The sequence below is a fragment of the Spinacia oleracea genome, chromosome 6 (genome assembly GCF_020520425.1).
Source record: "Spinacia oleracea cultivar Varoflay chromosome 6, BTI_SOV_V1, whole genome shotgun sequence".
NCBI lineage: Eukaryota > Viridiplantae > Streptophyta > Magnoliopsida > Caryophyllales > Amaranthaceae > Spinacia > Spinacia oleracea.
Window position 1 is genome coordinate 150,105,261 of NC_079492.1, and position 20,399 is coordinate 150,125,659.

General features: G+C 35.4%; 2 protein-coding genes across 2 annotated transcripts; both read right to left on the reverse strand.

Annotated features, from left to right (window-relative positions):
• Window positions 1-402: 402 nt before the first annotated feature.
• LOC110801351 (protein NUCLEAR FUSION DEFECTIVE 4-like) lies at window positions 403-3,100 on the reverse strand. The gene is made up of 2 exons (XM_022006702.2): window positions 2,340-3,100; window positions 403-1,641 (listed from the first exon to the last, which is right to left on the reverse strand). Exons 1-2 carry the CDS (start codon window positions 3,019-3,021, stop codon window positions 563-565), a joined length of 1,761 nt encoding a protein of 586 aa, XP_021862394.1. The 5' UTR covers window positions 3,022-3,100; the 3' UTR covers window positions 403-562.
• A 2,430-nt stretch (window positions 3,101-5,530) lies between these two features.
• Window positions 5,531-16,493, reverse strand: LOC110801360 (26S proteasome non-ATPase regulatory subunit 13 homolog B). Its single transcript, XM_022006708.2, has 6 exons — window positions 16,199-16,493; window positions 12,605-13,051; window positions 11,571-11,651; window positions 8,656-8,852; window positions 8,436-8,535; window positions 5,531-5,902 (listed from the first exon to the last, which is right to left on the reverse strand). The coding sequence occupies exons 1-6, from the start codon at window positions 16,346-16,348 to the stop codon at window positions 5,717-5,719; spliced, it is 1,161 nt and encodes a 386-aa protein (XP_021862400.2). The 5' UTR covers window positions 16,349-16,493; the 3' UTR covers window positions 5,531-5,716.
• Window positions 16,494-20,399: the final 3,906 nt, after the last annotated feature.

Here is a 20,399-nt window from a genome sequence, read left to right on the forward strand (position 1 = left end):
ATCAAAACTTATTTTAGCTATGCATGAATTGTACTTAGAAACCCGTAGTTTTCCTGAACTTATCTTATCTAAATTTATTCGAATTTATTTTTCTAAAATAAATGAAAATAAGGTGAACAAAAACATAGCCTAACAAAGTACGAAGTGTATATTATTCACACTCGATATTTGGTCATCTTTTCTGATTCATACCTAAGAAAAATTATATTCATGTGAGATTTTGTTAGATTTGTATCAATTAATATCAATATTTTATAACTTTTACTTATACACAATTCTAGATATTAAGAGTCAAAATATGTATTGAAAAACGTAAAATCAACCATGGTGCAATATTTAAGAAAATGGTAAACTACTAAATTATGATACATAATTAAATGGTACACAAATTATTGTGGAGTGGCATAGAATTTTGATTTATAGTTTCATAGAAAAACAAATAAGAATACAATTAATTTGGGCAAATTAAAATAGAATGATGGACTTATATATTTGGAAAGGTAAAAGTATTATGTATACAATTTTGCGGAAAAATAATAAAATATAGTAAAAAGAATTAAAATCAATCCATCTCTTGTTCATTCCTTCTTGAAACCTCATTATTTTCACCATCTTGGAACCTCTTGTATATATCTTCCTTATAAAAATTCCTTGTTCTAGCCACCAAAATCAACGACACAACCGCCGTAAAAAACGTCGACGCCGCGATAATAATATAAGCCAATTGATAACACTTAACACCAACACAATGCAACTCATCACCATGCTTCCTTGTAAGCCCTAACGCCTCGAGTTGCCGTAACCCTTCCTTGTCGTACAAGTAACCCGCAACCCTAACGTTAAAAATGTACGACCCGAGTGGGGCCGCCAACGACCCGTAGTTGTACAACGTGGCATAATGTTTGAGACCAAAAAGTTCAGAAATTATCGAGTATAGGTAAGTCCACTCTGCACCAAAGCAAAATGCCATGATAATTGACGCTATGTATAGACCGTACGGTGCGTTGAAGGCTATGAGAAGGTGAGCTATGCATGATAAGAAGAGGACTATGGTTAGGCTTAAAGGTCTAGGGCATTTGTATTTTAATAAGTATTCTGAGATTAGGCCACCTAATACACGTCCTAAGTATTGCCAAATACCTATTAAGGACACAAATGTGCTAATGCTTTTTTTAGGGTACCCTAATGATGTACCAATTTGACCTAAGTTGTCTATTGTGGCTAGGTTACCACCTATGCCACATATTGTGGCTAGAAAAATAATGAACATGTCAATGCTAAATGTGGCTTGTAGGATTGTGTGGTCTTCCCCTAAAGGTGGGGGACGAAACACGTTTTTGAAACATGAGACGGTTTTTGTCTTGTTGTTGTTGTTGTTGTCTTTGTTGTTACTCGTATTGGTGGTTGTTTGGTTTGTTGATGGAGATTCGTCGTTGTTTGGGACGATCTTCATCTCGGAAATGGTGGTGGGTGGGGGAATAGTGAGGCCGAGCTTGGCTTTCGAACCGGTGTAGATTTCCTCTCGGAAGACTAGGAAGATAGGGAGTACGAGGAGGAGCATGATGACGGCTGTAGTGATGCCGTAACCGGCTTTGTTGAACTCGACTTGTTTTTGAACCAAGATCATCACCATAATGAACCCTGCAAATAGGGGTAAACACAACAAGGCACGCTGTTAAAATTTCAGGAACAAAAACCGGAACATGTGTAATAGGTTTCTGAAAATGGTACCGAAATCGAAACCTGTTGTAACAAGTTCCGGTTAAGGGTACCATGTCATTTTAAATAACTAAATAAATTATTGCTAATTTATTTGAAAAAATTGAACTTTATGGTTTGGCATTAAATTGCAATAATATATTTATATTTTTCAAAAATTGGCTTGGATTGTTTTATATTTCGGGCATATGAAACATTTTTATATGGTCTAGTTCCTTAGTTTGGGTACTCCATATTAGAATTGGTCTGTACATGGTACCCAACCGGAAACCTTTTCAAAAATTGAGAACCGGGAACGGAACCTGCTGTTACATGTTCCCAATTTTGTTACTCGGACATGGAACTAGAACCTGTTGCAACAGGTTCCAAATTTTGTTACCCAGATTCGGAAACAAGATTTGTTGCAACAGATTCCCAATTTTATTACCTGGACTCATAACTTGTTGCAACAGGTTCCCAATTTTTTACCCACCTGTTGCAACAGGTTCAAAATTTTGTTACCCACGCCAGAAACCGAAATCTGTTGCAACAGGTACCCAATTTAGTTACTCGAAACCGGAACCTGCACAACAGATTCCGGTTCCAATCCAGGATACCCTGACTTTTTTCTCACCCCTTACCTGCAAGTGCCAAAGACATGTAAAGGATGCCATTGAAAAACATCTTCTCCCTCTTAATCTCCCTTGGACCAGCCTGAAGAACTCTTACACTAAAAGCAAACACCAACAAAGCAAGAGCAGGTAACCAAGCAATTAGCAAGATAACCCCATCAGCTGCATTATCATTCCCATACAAAGCATGATACAATTGAGCCATAACAGCACCACCTAACCCAATATAAGACTTCAACAAACCAATCACAACACCTCGATTTTCGGGAAAATTCTTAACACAAGGCACAACCGCACCAGTATTAGCAAACCCTAATGAGTTAGCCCCAATGGTTATATATAGACACATGAGCCAAACCGGTGGTCTAGGTAACTTGTGAGTCACGGAAAGCCATATCATGAAGTAGCCAAAAAAGTTAACCATGGCTCCTAATGAGAGGATCACCCATGGTGGGGCCACCTCCATGATTAGTCCAGCGTGGACGCTGACGTAAGCACCTAGGTCTTTGAAGAAACTAAGGAGGTTAAGGGTAGTTTGGTCATATCCAAGTGTTGTTTTTATGTCACCTGAGTATAGACCAAATATGTAGGAGGTTCCTATGAATGAGAGGATTATTATGGTTGTGAATGCCATGAAGAATCTCCCTTTTAGAAGTTGTTGTGTGAAGGTTTTAGCCCTAGCAATGGCCATTTTGTAATTTGTTGTGTGTTTAGGGTTTGATTGTTGCTTAATTAAGCTTGATTATGATAATGATTTGTATGTGATTTTTGTGGAAGATGAGGTTCATTTATATATACTTGGAAGTTTATACTATATTTGGCTATAGTTTATGGAAGGAGTAGTTGTCATTATACTAGTGGGTAATCATATTTGTCTACTTGCTGCCTTGTTGGGAAGTAGAACTATATAAAATTGAGATCCATATGTATATATATGCTTACATCATATCTACCAAGTGGGTAATCAATTACTCAAGAGGGTTTCTGAGACTATAATCGGTAGAGCATTTAAATCCAATACTAAATGCTAAACGGTAAGTTCATGTAATAAATTGAGTCTGATCCATCACAAAAAAACATTTACCTTTGACTTGTGAGTACCAAACTATATATGTTGTTTGGTACCAAATAAAAATGCAGCCACTTTAAAAAACTATGTTGTTTGGTACCAAATGAGAAAATGCAACTACCTTTCCTCTATCAAACTATGTTGTTTGGTACTAAATGAAAATGCAACAATCGCAGAAAACTTATCATTTCTCATTACCAATTATAGGCTAAGACTTTCTAATTACTCAATGTTTATATTGATATACAGATACATTACTCCTTATCTATCGGGGTATAAGAGGAGGCCTTACAAGGACAATGGTGCTCTCATACTTATTCGACTCCAAAAGTCATTAATGAGTAAGATGATGGGCAACAAAGCTCACTTCTATTTAATGTGCTTCTTATTTAACTGATTTTCACTTATTTTTGCTGAGCTATCTTATCTGAGCTTATATTATCTGAACTTATCAAAACTTATTTTAGTTATAAGTGGTATGTATCTAACCAACACTTATGGTTCCTGACCTTATCTTCTCCGAACTTAAATGAACTTATTTTTTCTGAAATAAGTGGAAATAAAGTAAACAGAACATAACACTAATAATGATATAAGTATATAACATCTTCAACATAACAGTAGAATCTAAGGTAGTGAAATAGACCTTTGCGCTGCTCAAACGTGAGATAATTACTTGGCTGTCCGATTCGAGAATGATGCGCTTCAACCTTATAATTGGTATTTAAGACTAAGTAAATGGTGCATTAATAATTTAAAAGCTAGGAAATTCGTTAGTTAAGTGGCTATATGATTCGAAATGTAAATAGAACATATATGAAACTATTTGACTTTTTTCCCATGTTCTTGCAACTAGGATTAGCAATTTACAAATTAAATAAATCATTATTTCTCATGTGCAAGTGCAAGTGCAAGTGTACAAATAAAATAGTTAATTAAGTGTATAAATAGAGCATATGGAAGAATAAATTTGATTTTATTTACATGTTCTTGCAACTAGGAATAAAAATATTCAAATTTGATAATTATTATTTCTCATGTTTAATTAGGTGCTAATATATACGGAGTACTACCTCCGTTTTAAAAAGATCTTTACAGGTACTATTTGTACGGACTCCAATGCAATATTTAACTACTAATATATCCAATTTCGTAAGTGAAAAAATCATAAAAATTTGATATTCTGAAAATACATCCCGAGACCAATCTAACAAGATCTTACATGTAACGTTTTGATGTACATAATGGTGAGAATTTACGGTCAAAGTTTTTATACTTTGAACACATTTTTCAAAGCGTAAAGAACTTTCTGAAACGGAGGTAGTATGTACTAAGTGTCTAAGTACTAACACATTACCATGCCCTTGAGATAAACACTCCCCTAGACATACTTTGTACGATCTTATCATTGCTCTAATTTTTGTGCAGCCATTTTATTACTTCAAAATATACAATATATATGTACATTGTATATTTGTATGTGATGCATGCTTTAAATTTCAAAAATTACATAAGATAACCATTTCAAAAGAATACATAATATAAGGCATTTTGTACATTTTAGATGGATAACTTCAATCCCGTCCAAAAAAAAAAAGATGGATAACTTCAAGGTTGACTTATAAAATCCGTAGAGATAAGTCAGAATTATTATTTTTTATCAAGATGTAATAATAAAAAAGGGAGACTAAAAAGTCAATAAAAAACTTATCAAGTGTGACATCAAGGGGAAAAAAAAAGTGTGATGCGACTACTAAAAAGAGTGTTGTGCCATCCCAAAATACTTCATTGACATTTGACAATTCATAAAATATTAATAACATCATGTAGTGTATTAAAACGGCAAAAAGTAGTTAAATAATATTATTACAAAGTGCCTTCATAGTTTTGCCAAATCAATCTGCATTATTAAGACATAATCCCCCAAATACCCCGATAGGCGTTACCTGAAGTCAAGGCCAAGCACCTTTACCCAAATAGGAAGTTTATTCACGCTTCATATTCATACTATTATTAGCCTACATGTTTGGCTAAATAATGTAAAATATTTGCCCATTTGCCCATTTGTGTTGAAAAAACATATGCAATTTCATAATCCTTATAAATTGTAAAGGTCAGTTGGGTAATTAAATAATACGAAGTACTTCCTCTGTTCTTGGCATAAAAGTAATAATGAAATATTGAATTTCTTGAAAAAGTATGTAGAAGTAATTATAGAACTTGACTAAGAAAAAAATGTTGGAATTGTAAATAAAAGAGAAACGCGATGTAATAAGTTTCGATATGAAAACCTAATTGAAGATATGATAAAACCTAATCATGATGCAACAAGATCAGGCGTTTCAGCTTCGACAGAGAGGAGGGCTGTGTTTACTTTGCCCAACCAGCTATCGAGCCGGTCACGCAAAGATGTGATTTGCGGAATACCGAGAACTCTCGGTTGCACCCACGATACATGAACTGTTCCTTCCATTTGATCGATGATTCCTTCAATAAGATGAACCTGCATCCAAATTCATTTGGAGTTCAAAGAAAAGGGAATAAATAAAATGACCTATTTTAAACAGGCCTAGCAGAATTTCAGTTTCTGTGTTTATTACGAGATTGAAGGATGAGTTTTGGACAAATATTAGCAGCACTAACAGCAAATATAATGCAACAAGTAGACAATTTAGGCACTACTCCTAAAATCAGGCTAGAATACTAGATGAAGATGAACCTTTAACAAATGGTTCAAAGGGTTAGATCTTGAGCTGCTAAACAATCATCTTACGCTGGCAGAATTCAGTTGATCAAAAGTGTACTTTTAAGTATGCAGGTGTGTTGGAGACAGATTTTTTTATTACCTAAGAAAGTACTAAAGGAGGTTCAGAGAATCTGCACAACCTTCCTTTGGACTGGAGCCTCGGATAAATCTACAAGAGCTCTCGTAGCTTGCGAGCACCTTTGTTTTACCTAAATCTGTTGGTGGTTGGAACTTGTTAGATCTCCCTTTATGGAACAAAGCTGTTCACTGCAAATTATTCTGGGCGGTTTCTCTTAAGCAGGATAAACTATGGATTCGATGGTTTCACTCCTACTACATTAGATGAAGGGATGTTTGGTCCACGGTGGTGCCTTCTGGTCTTTCATGGACTCTTAAAAAGGTGCTAAGTTGCAAAGAAATGTTTCAGCATCAAGATCATTTAACACAATTTCAGAAAGGTAATAAATTTTCTGTACGACAACTTTATAAGAGCTTGAGAGGTCCTAGCATTGCTGTTCCTTGGAAATGAGTCTGCTGTAATAACCTAGCAAGTCCTAAAAGCATTTTCATTACTTGGCTGGTTATTCTTCACAGGCTAGCTACAAAGAACAGACTTTTAAAGTGGAGAGTTCAAACTGATGGTATGTGTTGTTTATGTGATGCTGCTGGTGAAAGCATTGACCATTTATTTTGTAAGTGTGCATATTCTGCTGGGATTTGGAATAGCATCTTACAGATTTTGAAGTTGGGAAGATCTGGACTTCTTTTTGATCTAGAAGTGCAGGAAGCTGCTAAAGTTTGTAGGAAAAAACAACACATCAAGCAACTACACGGGCTGTGTACGCAATCTGGATTCAAAGGAACAAAACAAAATTCACTGGGCGCTGTAAAAATCCAGGTGCTTTTTTAAGAAATATAATTTTTAAAGTAGCTTGCGGTTGTAATGACGTAATGAGAGATTTGCTTTGCGTAGTTTAAGGTGTTTTCTGAGGATCTTGTTCTCAACCCTTCCTAGACGGTGGGGGAACTTGGACTCTGAAATCTGTGTTTCTTGTTTACGAGGAATGGTGTACTGGTGATGTACTTAAACTTCTCTTTTGGTATTAATATAATCTTTTATTTACCAAAAAACACATTCCAAGTACACCAGAAGATTTGCGAATGTTGACAGAGAAGGAATTGTTCCATAAAAAACAGCCCAATCTCTCTCCAGAAGGGAATAATTGCCCTTCACATTGTGGACTTTAACTTTCTTTTACTTGTCACAATAAAATGGGGGATAAGGTGTTTGATAGATAATATATATACTACCTCCACTTATTGTTAAATTTCCAGCCAATGTAATACATAATTTAAGAAAATTTTGAAAAAGGTGAGAGAGTGTAAGAAAATTGTGGGTAAAGTAAGAGTAAGTGAGTGGCAAGGCGTAAATATTATAGGGTAACAGCGGAAGATAGTAAAGGGAGTTTGTCAAAAATGGAATAAAGTAAAAGTGAATGGAACGAGAAAGTAACCCAAACCAGATATTGAGTAGTATATAAAAGGAAAAAAAATAAATTAAACTTCGGGAAAATTCACCACAAGTCCTAAAATTTTAGTCAAAGCTCCCTCTTACTCGCGGAAAATTATTTGGAAGTCCACAATTTTTATTTCTGAATGCATAATCTGCAATTATGTCATGAGTTATGACACGTACAAGAGACTGAATATTTGGTTTTAAAGCTACTAGGTAGTGGTTGATAGGTAATGCTCTAAGATCAAGACTCCAATGACACTTCACTTGCCTGAAATAGTACTCCCTCTGTCTCTATAAAAGAGTTTAACATCATCCATTTTGGATGTGGCACAAAGTTGACATTCCGTCTCTATTTTTTCTGTTAAGTTAGGCTCCAAACCCAAGCACTTTATTAATGAGGGGTAGTGAACCAAGGGTGTATTCTTTTCACCTAAAATTTATCTATATGAACTCACTTTAACTTAAACTTATCTGAACAACTTATTGGCCCTTATCCGAACTTATTAAACCTTATAGTTGTTAGCCCTTATTGGACCAGGAATAAACATAACTGAACTTATTGCAGACTGCAGTAGTAAATGATTACTATCCTGTAGTGAAGGTGATTCCTTCTCACAAAAAGCTTTGGTGGACTATTCCTAATCTCATCCAAGTGATAAGCAATTACTTCTTATTTGCAAGTAAGTATTAACTAGAGTTACAATCACAAGTACACAAACTTCCAAATAAATTGAGACCATAAAGGGATGTATAAAATGTTAAAACACAACTTACAGAGAGACTTTTCATGAGAAGATACTCAACATCTTCGATAGACAGCCTAGTGCGCTCAGCGATGACCTTCAAAGGAATTGTCCGGTCTTCTGCAGGTCGGCTGCGTAATAAATTAAAATAATCATTAGGCTATCATTCTCAAACTATGAATTCATCAAGAAAATTTGAACTTCACTAAAATTAGTTCATCATTAAAACTTGTTAATTACTATTGACATACTTGAAGATGATTTCCATCAAGCAGAGAATATTTATCTTCTCCAAAAGCTTTCTTTCATTAGCAACCAATGCTGGTTGTGCATTCAAAGCATCTTTGTGCACATTGCATAGTTCTTGATATCGAATCAAGTCACCAGTATTAAATGCTTGCAGGATATAGTAAAGCCACTCGACCTTTGTTCCGAGAAGAGATTTCAACTGACGGAGAGAAACAACAGAATATTTATCAGATCACAGAAGACAAAAGAAGCACATCAAGGGAAAATCAGTACATAAATATTGGGCTTCATTCAAATGTAACTTTTGAAGCAACGAGCAGCATTTAGAATGAACTAGGTTGAGAGCTCCTCACACAAAAGCAATAAACTACAGAGTAGATAACTATACGGATATATCCAGATGCTTAGCAAGCTAAATAACAGACCAATATATTTGAAGGCATGAGGCAAACTAGGGAAAACAGAGCCGGAAAAAAACATAGCATAAGACGAAATTCGAGAGTGAAGAAACATGCCTAGCCCAAAAGAGGGGATATCATTTTTCTTTAATTAAAGAAATCATTAGAAAACGGGATATTTTGTATACGCCTAAAAAAAATAACTCAAAGAATAACCCTTCTTAACAGTTGTTTTTTTAACAAAAAGGTTTTTGCTAAGCCGGTGAATTCCTGAGTCCTGACCACAGGCAACATGAACGTGGTGGTGCACCAATGAAACGCCAAGAGAGCCATAATTAACAGATAAATCATGAAACAACAGTATTTAAAACATGTGCCTAAGGTAGTGTTTGTAACTTATATTTCATTTGAAATTCTTGAATTCAAATATGGGAATGGAAATGCTGAAATTGAACTCCAAATCAAGTGTTTGGCAAACACCAATAATTTCAATTCCATAATTTCAATTCTAACATAGTGTTTGGGAAATATGTGATATTTTAGTTCTATAATTAAAAAAATTATTCACCTTCTTTTCCTAGAACAATGCAGATCTCTCATATCATATTGCTTACATAAATACTCATATCATTGAATCCCAAAAAAAAATTAAAAATAAAGAAAAAAAGAAGAGAGAGAAAGAGTGGTACAATTGCGGGAAAAATTACTAAATTTCTCCTAGAAAGAGATCGAAATTTAAACATCAAAATGCAATTGAAGATTACCAATTGAACCTTAAATTTAATCATCAAGATTACCAATTGAAGATTTCAGCATACCAAAGGTAATGAATTGAAACATCAAAATACATTATCCGATTTTGATTATGGAAGAATTTGATAGAAATAATTTAGCAAATCCAAAAAATCAAATAAAGGATTATTCGCGGCGGAGGAGTCTAGTTCTGTCGTCGACGAAGGATTGAGGCGAATTTCTTGGATTTCACGGTGATCTCGTGAGTCGTGCAAGTGGAGAGGGCTATTATGTAGGTGGATAGGGTGGTTATGGGGGTGGTCGACAAGAAGGCGGTGGTGGAGTTGTCGTGAAAGCGGCGGTGGGTTTGGGATAGGAGAGAGAAAGTGGGCAAGGTGGAGTGAGAGCCATGATTACTGCCAATGTGGAATTGAAATGACACCCTTTGAAATGACATTTTAAAATGAACTTATTTTTGCAAGGGATGGATTTGGCCCAAATTCAATTCCAAATTCCATATATATCCAAACAAGTGAATTGGGCCAAATTCAGAATTTCAAATGAAATTCAGATTCCCAAACAGGCTATAAAAGTATTGTTGTGCCTTAAGAGCCACGAGGCAACATAGAGAGAATCATCTGTACTTCAAGCACAGAGAATGCTTTTTTAATACATTGGATGTCCTACAACTTATTATTATGTGTCCACAAAATGGACATGCAAGCACAAACTATTTTGGATGAAAACTAGATATTATGTGCTACCAGCTACCTTATAGTAAGCTGTTTCCCCACAAAATAAAAAGACAACAAAAGGTAATTTCTCACAAACAAGTCTCTCAAAGGTGCTATTTAACAAAGTTCTCAATGCAAATTGTAAACTAACTACACATAAATGGATTTGATAAGAAAAAGACAAACCACTAACTATCACAGCCTACAGTAAAAGCACAATAAAAATGACTTAGCCCGCAGTAACGTGAAACTCCCATGCATTAAAGAGATTAAAACCCTCTATTTTAAAACAAAATGCCACTTTCCCAATTTTGGCAATCTTCAAAATATATGTGATCCCAGTATCATTAACTACCGTATGTCATCCTTCCTATTCAGGATGGTGTTCGAAATACAACTGGATCCTTAAAAGAATGAACAAACTGGACCCAGCGGGAGGTTGATAGCTTTTAGAACAAAGAAAGCAATCTACAGGATAGATCTTAGACAAGGAACATAAACAGCCGTTTGATCCTCATCAAAGAATAGTTCAAAGTTATACACAAGCTAACTTCTGGTGTGCTAGTTCACTGTATTTTATAGTCGCACTAATACCAAGAAATCAAGATAAGGAAAGAGACGTGATAGTTAAAATCTATGTAGCGGGTACTTCACTTGATAGCCATCCCCTCTACCCAATACGTCCCTGTACATAAGACAATACGGCTACTCTATTTAACAGCATGCTGCACCCAGTACTTTACAATTTTTAAATAAGGCATTTTGTCCCCATTTACAGGGTTGTTCTTTCCTGACTCGGTCAATCCTAGGTTAGAATTGCTAATTCTCACAGAATTAACAATAGATGGTAACTAATACATAAATGACAGGAACGAAATTTATCTAAAAAATGACGTGAACGAAACTGAAAACCAACACCACAAAGGAACAATCAATAGCAAAGAACTTGCAAACATGAATGATCAAATAAAGGAGACTTACACTTGGATGGGCAAGTAGCAAGACAAAACATATAAAAGAAAAAGAAAAAAAAAAAAAGCAAAGGAGACTTACAATTGGATGGGCAAGTAGCTCCCCGAAGTTGTAGATATTCTCTCCCAACAGTGCAGACAATGAAAGATCAAAAGCCAAGTCCTAAATGTATAATAAAAAAAACATGAGAACACTACAAAAAGACATGGTTGCAAAATGTCTAAAAATTGTCCAATATCGCTAACACATTAAATAAAAAAAAACCAAAAATAAAACAGTACTTCATATTTCCTTTCTATTCTCACCGACATCCTAAACAACCATCCAAGTATCGACGCAGTCCAGATCATATAATTTAATTTCCCAATTAACTTGAGCAGTAAGTCGGTAACAAAAGATTATATGTAAATACTGATGTTTGATCTACAATCACCCATCAAACAAATCACAAACTTCGTCTACATCAATGCAAATCCCAATGCACTTTTAATCGAGTATTCCCCAGAATACAGTGTTGACCACACACCCAGAGCTTACAACTTAGTTTGCAATTTTCAATCAAACCCAAGTATTACGCATCACAAGAACACAAGTTCAAACAAATCATCAAACATTCTAGAGGGAAATATTTAACTCGTAATACTAAGGGACATAACAATTAATTTGATATTTAACAGATGAGACCTGAGTCCACAATGTGATATTGACTATGCAACACCTCACCTTTAAAAAAGCATCTAGTATTCATCCAAGCAACAAGTAACCCAGTAGTATCCTTGTTGACTATCCAGTTTAAATAACACAGTTAGATCCTTGCTAATGGCTGTCTAACTGTCTACCAAATTACCAATAGCTCTGAGGAAGCAATACTACATAGTAGGACTTGCAAGCGGAAGTCATGGTACTGCTACTGGACTACTGGTTATGGATTCAGATTAAGCCAATAATTCTTGACTAAACCAAAAATCATGAAACAGCATTTAAGCTCACAAAACCAGTGATCTAGTCTATTTGTCAAAATCACTGACTAGTATAGCAGTACCATATTGGTGCAACAAAAACAATCTAAGAGAAAACCCTTGACATGATCAAAATTAAACAAACAGAAAATTTACCAGCTTGAATGATTCGGAAAGCGATTCCACTGATGTGTAAGCAAGATAAAGAAGAGCATTTTTGTAGAACTCGGCGAACTCTTGTCGTGCTTTATGGTACTGAGATGACACCCAATAAAAACTAGCATAAACTGATGGATCAATATCGGTCATGCTGTCAAGTGTGGTTTTTCCATTATCCAAGAGCTTCTTGCATTCTTTTTGTTCCCCTTGCTCAAGCTTGAACAAAGCTATCTGCATCTTTATATAGAGGACAGGTTCCTCTATACGATTCTCCTTTGTAGCATGAAGCTTCTCAGTCACCCCTTCAAGATAGCCAATAGCTGCTTCTTTCTCCGCATACTGTCGGGATACTATGACAGCAAAATGAGCAAGCTTGAGCAGATTTATCTTTGTCTCAAAGTCGGTGATGAAATTGTGATATAACTGTATCAGGGCATCACCAGCCTGCATTGAAAATAAGGTGTTACAGGTTAACATCAGGAAGGAGTACAACCAGAAGACAAACAGCCTAGATCAATTTAAAAAAAGACAAACAAAATGAACTGTGAAATGAAGAATGGATAAAGAGATTCTACGAAAGTCATTAAATTGTTGTCCATTTCAGTAGTCCACTTCTAGTATATGATTTCTTCATATAGGCTCTATAATCAGCTATCCCGTTGCATAAGCTCATCACGGGCTTTTGTGTCACCAGTGATTACTGAAGTGTCTTGAATTGTCTGGGGGAGGCTACATTTTTTTACCTTCCACTGAGAGGATCATATTAGGTATATGTGTGACTGCGTGTTAAACTTAAGGTTTGATACTTGAGTATATTACATCTTAAATGTAATATGTTTTTTGCTAATAGTATTCAAATGGATTGTCGTGGTTATATTAGAGGTGCATTAGGTTCGTAAAACATGGAATTTTGGAGTTAAAGAAACAGTTGACAGCTTATTTATGTGCAATACATGATCTTGCATGGTGTCTGCCTTCATAAACTGGTGAAAGCAGATTGGGTTTCAATTATCAAACCCAAGAATCAGCAACCATATATGAAAAATTCATTATCAGACAGGATAACAGATATAGAACATTGCAAGTTGTCTGACAGTCGCAGATCTAAAGTTAGACTTCAAATTCCATATCCCAAAATCCTCAGTTGCAGCTTTTTCATGACAAATGATCAGTCAAGCAGGACCATAAGCCACAAAAGTGTGCCGGATGCAGGGTCTTACATCCTACGTAATTTTGAACCCGTTTGAGGGTTTTACCCGAGTCAAATAGGGTCTATACAGGATGCACTTTTGATTGGGTGCACAGAAGTAAAATATAATCATAGGCATGAACTACGACGGGGACAAAGAAGCAAAGAACTTCTCATTCCATAATTAGAAGTTGAAATCTTCTAAACTTCTTCAGTTTTATGGTTGAAGTCAGTCATCTTTTGGCCTAAGGCTCCGTATGATAGGGCGTAAAACGTCTTCGTGGAAAACGATTTTCCCCTTTTCAATCATTTTACGTTGTTTGGTTGGGTAAGGGATGTAAAACAATTTTCCATGACTCCCTCAAAGGTGGAAAACCCTTTTCCATTTGAAAGGGAGGGAAATCACTTTTCCTTCTTCCTCCTTACCTCCCTCTCCTTTCTTCCCCTCAATCTTCACCATCTTCTCCCATTTTCCTTTAAGTTACCAAACAAAGGAAAACTAGTTTGGAATTGTGTTTTCCCTTGAAAAATATTTTCCATGGAAAATCATTTTACAATGAAAACGTTTTACGCCCTACCAAACGGAGCCTAAGAGCAAAGTGCAAACTACCATGTTGCAATAAGTGTCTAAAACTAAATACCTTGTCATCTCGATAAAATGGAAGTTGGGTTACTCATGGCTTTATATTCTGGCCTTGTCAAAATAAAGTCACAATAGGCTATGTTATCTTCCCAACCAAACATTCACATGCTTGCCCATCCCATGTATTGAACCCATCTATTTCCCACATTTTTAAATGTTTCACACTAGTTTGGTCAGTCAGAAAGAAGAAGAAAAAAAGTGCATGATCCCAACTCAATATTACGATTAGGAATGTGTTCATTTGTAACCATCTTAAGAAAAGGAAGGTTTATGTTCGTACTTCAAGAAATATAAAGCCTAGTGACTGGGGTAAAATAAGACACCAACAATGATAATCATCAGCCTCGTTGCTTTTATGGAAAATTTACGCAAGGATGAGATGGCAAGTGATTACATCTACAGTAAATCGTCATGGTGATATTAATGGAAAATTGGCATGGTGAACATTTGTATGTAGAAATTTTTCAGGTAGCAAGACATCACTAAAAAAACCAAACTGAATTGATTGAATTCACAAGCCAACAAGCTTCTACATACCAGAGATCAATAATTCTCAAAATTATTCTATAGAACAGGTTTCTTTTGACCAGCATATTATATTTTTTGAATGCAGTGGGAAGTATACAGCAGGCAACAACTAGGGTGCAAGACACATGACATCTTGGAAAAATAATTAATAATGCATACAGAACTTTCTCACAAAAATGAACCTAGTCCTCAATATACGAGTGCTAATAAAGTAGAAACAAGAACAAGACAAAACTAAGTACTCATTTCACCTCAACTAAGTCTCGGACACTCATTTCACCTCAACAACACATGTGGAAAACTTGAACTCTAGACACAAACACTTCAATTTAGACCAAAAGATTTCACAAAAGGGTCGGGTCTGACACCTAGACACATGAGCGTATTTGACATTGGTTGTCGAACCTCAGTAAAAAGAGAACACTAAACCATCAAATAAAACCAAGGAAGCTCCTCGGGACAAAACACAACAAACAGGATAATCCACCTCTGTTTCAAACAAAGTACAACTTCAGCTACCCCAGCATTTGCAAAAAACGATATTGAAACCACGCTATTCGACTACAAGTAGACCAAGAAGACAAAGAAATTCCCCAAAACAAGACATTTCTAACCTTCGATCCATACCAAATATCCGCCAAACCTTATTCACAAGTCTAGGCATCACATGCAAGTATATGGGCCTAAAATATTAACAGAAACCAACTGTGTAGAGTAGAAAATTAACTTTTTTATCCATCAAACACTTGAACTCATAAAATCATTAGAGATAGACCAATACAGCTAGGCAGTTCCATTTGACTAAATTCCGGTACAAAATCAGCATTTGCAAAACCAATAGCAATGTGGCATTAGTAGATTTCAAATCAGGCATGACTAATCCAATTAATTACATGGCAACGGTTCTTGCTTTCACGCAGTACTAATTCCGCAGATGAAACACACAAATAAACACCAATTCAAACACCTCGTAACGTTCTAACCAATCTAAAACCCTAATTTTTCTAAATCCTCCAAAAGATCTACCCCCAAAACCCTAACATCGCAATACTGAACCCGACAAATCACAAAAACCCTAAATTCCGCAAAATACATAACAAATCAGCAAAATGAAACGCAATTGCGGCAACAATCAACCTCAATTTCAAACAAAATCAACAAAAACAATCACACAAAACCAATGGAACTCAAAAGATTGAAACTGAGATATTAAAGCTCGAAAATTACGGACCTGAAAAACGGCGAGAGCGACGAACTTCTCGAGCTCGAGAGTAAGCTGATGCCATAGCTTCTTCTGGTACAGATCTGCGAGAGTGTTGTACCATTCGCCAAGCTCTGGATGCGCACTTCTGAGTGTATCCAAATACTGAAGCGCCGACATCGTTGAGTTTTCTCTCTCTACTGTAGAAATTCTGGGCTAGTGAGAGAAACGGAGCAAATTGAACAGAGAATAAGGAAGCACCGAACAGTCGAACACCGGAGGGGAGACGTAAGTGTTAAATTGTGTTTTATTGATCACATAATTGGTTATAATAAAATTAACAAATACTCTAATTATATTAGGAAAATTAATGCGACTATAAATCTAATACTTTTTTTTGAGGGAAACTATAAATCTAATACTTCGTATTTCCTAGTCTCTAAGTATAATTAGTATACCGTTAAAAAAAAATTAAAATAGTGTACAAAAATGATAATTGGATAATAAGAAAGATTTTAAAAATGAATAATGTTTTGAAACACACAATTAGAAAGACGGAAGATTAATAACAAACAGAGCAAGTATGAAGTATCACTATTTTGATAAGGGAACGCTTGAGGAATTTGAGTCCCTCTATTGAAATCATATTATATCCTCACTAGTATACTAAATTTGTTTAAATGAGAAAATAAACTCATTACGATATTCATATAAAATGTCATGCACGCATTACGTGCGCAAAGGAATTCAAAGTTGCATTTCTCACACTTTGCATAAAAGTAGAAAAAATGTACAATTTTGATTATACACCAAAGAGAATGAAGCATCAAGTGCGCAAAGGAAACCAACATAAGTTGGTGGAGTTGGTGAGGAACTCACCTTGTGACTTGGAGGTCACAAGTTCGAGCCCCATTAACTGCGAAATGTTTGGGAGTGGCTCAACCGATGACCTGCGGAGTTTGGCTGGTTAATCTGTGTTAGGTGCTGGTTCAGTTAGGGTTCCTTCTTCTTACCTATTAAAAAAAAAATCAAGTGCACAAAGGAATTCAAAGTTACACTTCTCAAACTGGCATACAAGTAGAAAAATGCTCAATTTTGATTATACACTAAAGAGAATGAAGCATGATTTGATTCAAAATTACATGATGAAAAAAAGGTTACATAAGGCTGAGACCTTTAATTTTATTTTATTTGGGTGGGGGGGGGGGATCAATTTAAATGATTTGAAAACAACTAACGATCTTAATACGGTAGCTTACTTAGTGGCAAGGTGGGATACTCGTAGTCTTTCATAACTTGTTTGGTACTTTTCCGCAAAGTGTCCGCTCTGTTTATGTTGGCGGATGTTATAACTTTGGCGGAAGTTAATCTACTTTATTACTTTAATAAAATGTCCGCTCTATACTTTTAGTAACCTTTTATAAATTTAAATTGACCAATCTCACATAATTTCAACCACATTATAATTTATACTTGCACCATATTTAGTTGTTCCTCCAAGAAAGAAAAGAATCTTCAAGGGTTTTGGGTTGGGCTTAGAGATTAGTTGTTAGCTTGCAATGGTTTTTATTTGTGTTGGGCTAAAGGAGTAAGGGGTGCCATGTAATTTATGTTGTTGGTTTGAATTTTTGTATAAAAAACAAAGTCTAGGAGATTGATTATGCTTTATGGGCCTATGGCACAACATTTTTTTCATGCTGAAAGTGATCTCTAATATTTTGACTCGATCTCTTTAAGTCTTTTGATCATTGTTGAGAGGAAAATTATGCAACGGGCTTCATATTATGAATTTATGGTTAGCAGAATCACGATCACACTTCCTTACTTTGTTGTTTATTCTTGTACGTAGTTTTTTTTTGGTTCTACTACGAGGAGTTCCCACCGTCTTCGGCGAGGTAATCTCCCGTGGGAGTTTGCATGGGTACCTCGATGGGCAGCATCCCTCCCAGTTGAGATTTTTTCCATTCCCAAGGCTCGAACCCGATACCTTGGTTAAGGAGCAAGAGGCCCTTAACCACTCATGCCAACCTCAATTGTTATTCTTGTACGTAGTAATAGGTTACTTTATTTCTAATACAACCATAAGCGGGTAACTTAAAAAATAAAAACAAATTATTATATAAACGGGTCGGAAGGGCTTACTCGTGACAAAGATAATCATGCATTTGCGCTCATGCCTGTCCGCTAACAATAACGGTTCGGGGTTAGCCCGTCTAAATTTTTATTTTTTCTCAAATCTATTGTCCAATCTCGCTAATTAACCAGGTCGGGTAAAGGTAGATATACGATTTTTATTTTACTTTTGACTCTAATGTAAGTGCTAGGAAAATAAGTTTAGCGAACACTTGTCATACGAGTCATTTTGACAACCAAGTACAACAATTAATTTTGTCACACAAGCTCTTAACCAAACTTTGCCACTCATCTCTCGAGCTTGTAAGAACAGTGGCAGAACTAGAGGGGGTTGGTGAGGGTCATGGCCTTCCCCATTAGCTCAAAATATCATATATATGGTCACGTTAAGTGAGCCAATGTATACTCTAGCGGAATGGGAGCTTGAAAAGTTGTTGTAAGTTTTTGGTGTCAAGCCCAACTGTACTTACTATTAATTTTCTGTATAAATTTTTTCTTGTCACCAATAATTCTGAAATCCTGATTTCGCCACTGTATAATAATAATAATAATAATAATAATGATAATAATAGATAATTGCATGTTTGTTAATGATAATGAACTAGTGAAGTGCTAGATAGGAGTTCTAATGACACACAACGGGGGGCATGAATGGATCATGATGAAGGCACCCCATTATTGGTAGATCGATAGTCATACGTAGGTCATACATATATAGGTGACCCAAGTCATCTTCCTTGTAATCTTATGTATTAATTACTACTATTTTATTATTATCTTAATTAATCTAATCCTACAAGCAACATTGGTAATGACTAATGACTAATGACTAATGGAGCTAGCAACTACTCGTAGTTACTACCAACCCCACCAAATAAATAACCTAACCCTCATCCAAAATAAACAAGGAAGAGATACAATATTTTCACCAATGGGATGTAATTAACAATTAGCCGGATTATTAAATTAGTTTGAAAAACATGAGTTTTCACGTATTGGTTATATAAAAAACAATAAGATCATGTTTTCACAATTGGATTATGAAAAAGAAAAAAAATATCATAAAGCAAAACAATGACCTTTGTAGCCTAAATACCACGTGCAAGTCAATGGCCTGAAAAGCTCAATCAATGCCGGAAACTCCCTTAGGTTGTCTTTCGTAAAAAAAAAATAATTACATTAAGGTGTGATTTCACAAAAAAAGAATTATACAAAATCATTTCTCGCAAAATTTGGATTATATAAATGTCATTTTTGACAAATTTTCCACATAAAAGCAATATGATCATGTTTTTCACAATTCGGATTATGAAAAAAACATAAATTATAAAAACCGTAAAAAAAAATGGCAAGTGGACTCAAAAGTTTTTTGAAGTGGAATTTGTATGAGAAATTATATTAATTCAAAATGAAATGAGAAATTATATTAACTTTGAAGTGAGAAATTTAAGGTCGGTATCTCATACAAGGACTAGATAAGCAATCGTGTTCCTCATTAAATGATTGAAGTGAGAAATTTAAGGTCGGTATCTTATACGGGGACTAGATAAGCAATCGTGTTCCTCACCCTTTTCATAGGAAAACCCACAAACAAACCAAAATAGTACGTCCCTAAATAACGTCTTTAACGAACAAGTCAAATAACGTGAAACCAATGTCGACTGAGTCGACATCAATTTCACCACTCGCCTAAGAAAAAGCAGAAGTTTCAGATTTTTTATCAACCAGTATTTTGTGAGAGAGTCAAACTTAGTTGGCAAAATGATAATGATAACCAAAATTTACACTATATAAACTCTCATATTTCTGCTACAACCAAAACATAACCTTATTGTTTACCAAAAAGATATTACAAAAAAGAAGAATATGGGAAAATCCAACAGTCTGGTTATTCTGTTATCTGTTTTTCTTGCGCTGTTGTTGGTAATATGTAGCAGTAGTTCAGCAGCGGCGGCGCATCCACGAGCTCAGGTAAGACACCATGTTCGGAAATTCCACCACCATCAACGGCACCAAGTCCACCACCACGAATGGCGGCACAAGAAGAAATGGGTCAACCACGGGAGTTCTCGAGTACATCGGAAGCATCTTGTGAATC

Coding starts and splice junctions, on each gene's coding strand:
- LOC110801360 (XM_022006708.2), bottom strand. CDS start 16,348: ATGTCGGCGCTTCAGTATTTGGATACACTCAGAAGTGCGCATCCAGAG. Junction 11,652..12,604: donor TTTCCGAATCATTCAAGCTG/GTAAATTTTCTG, acceptor TTATACATTTAG/GACTTGGCTTTTGATCTTTC. Junction 5,903..8,435: donor TTCTCATGAAAAGTCTCTCT/GTAAGTTGTGTT, acceptor ATTTGGATGCAG/GTTCATCTTATTGAAGGAAT.
- LOC110801351 (XM_022006702.2), bottom strand. CDS start 3,021: ATGGCCATTGCTAGGGCTAAAACCTTCACACAACAACTTCTAAAAGGG. Junction 1,642..2,339: donor CATGTCTTTGGCACTTGCAG/GTAAGGGGTGAG, acceptor CCCTATTTGCAG/GGTTCATTATGGTGATGATC.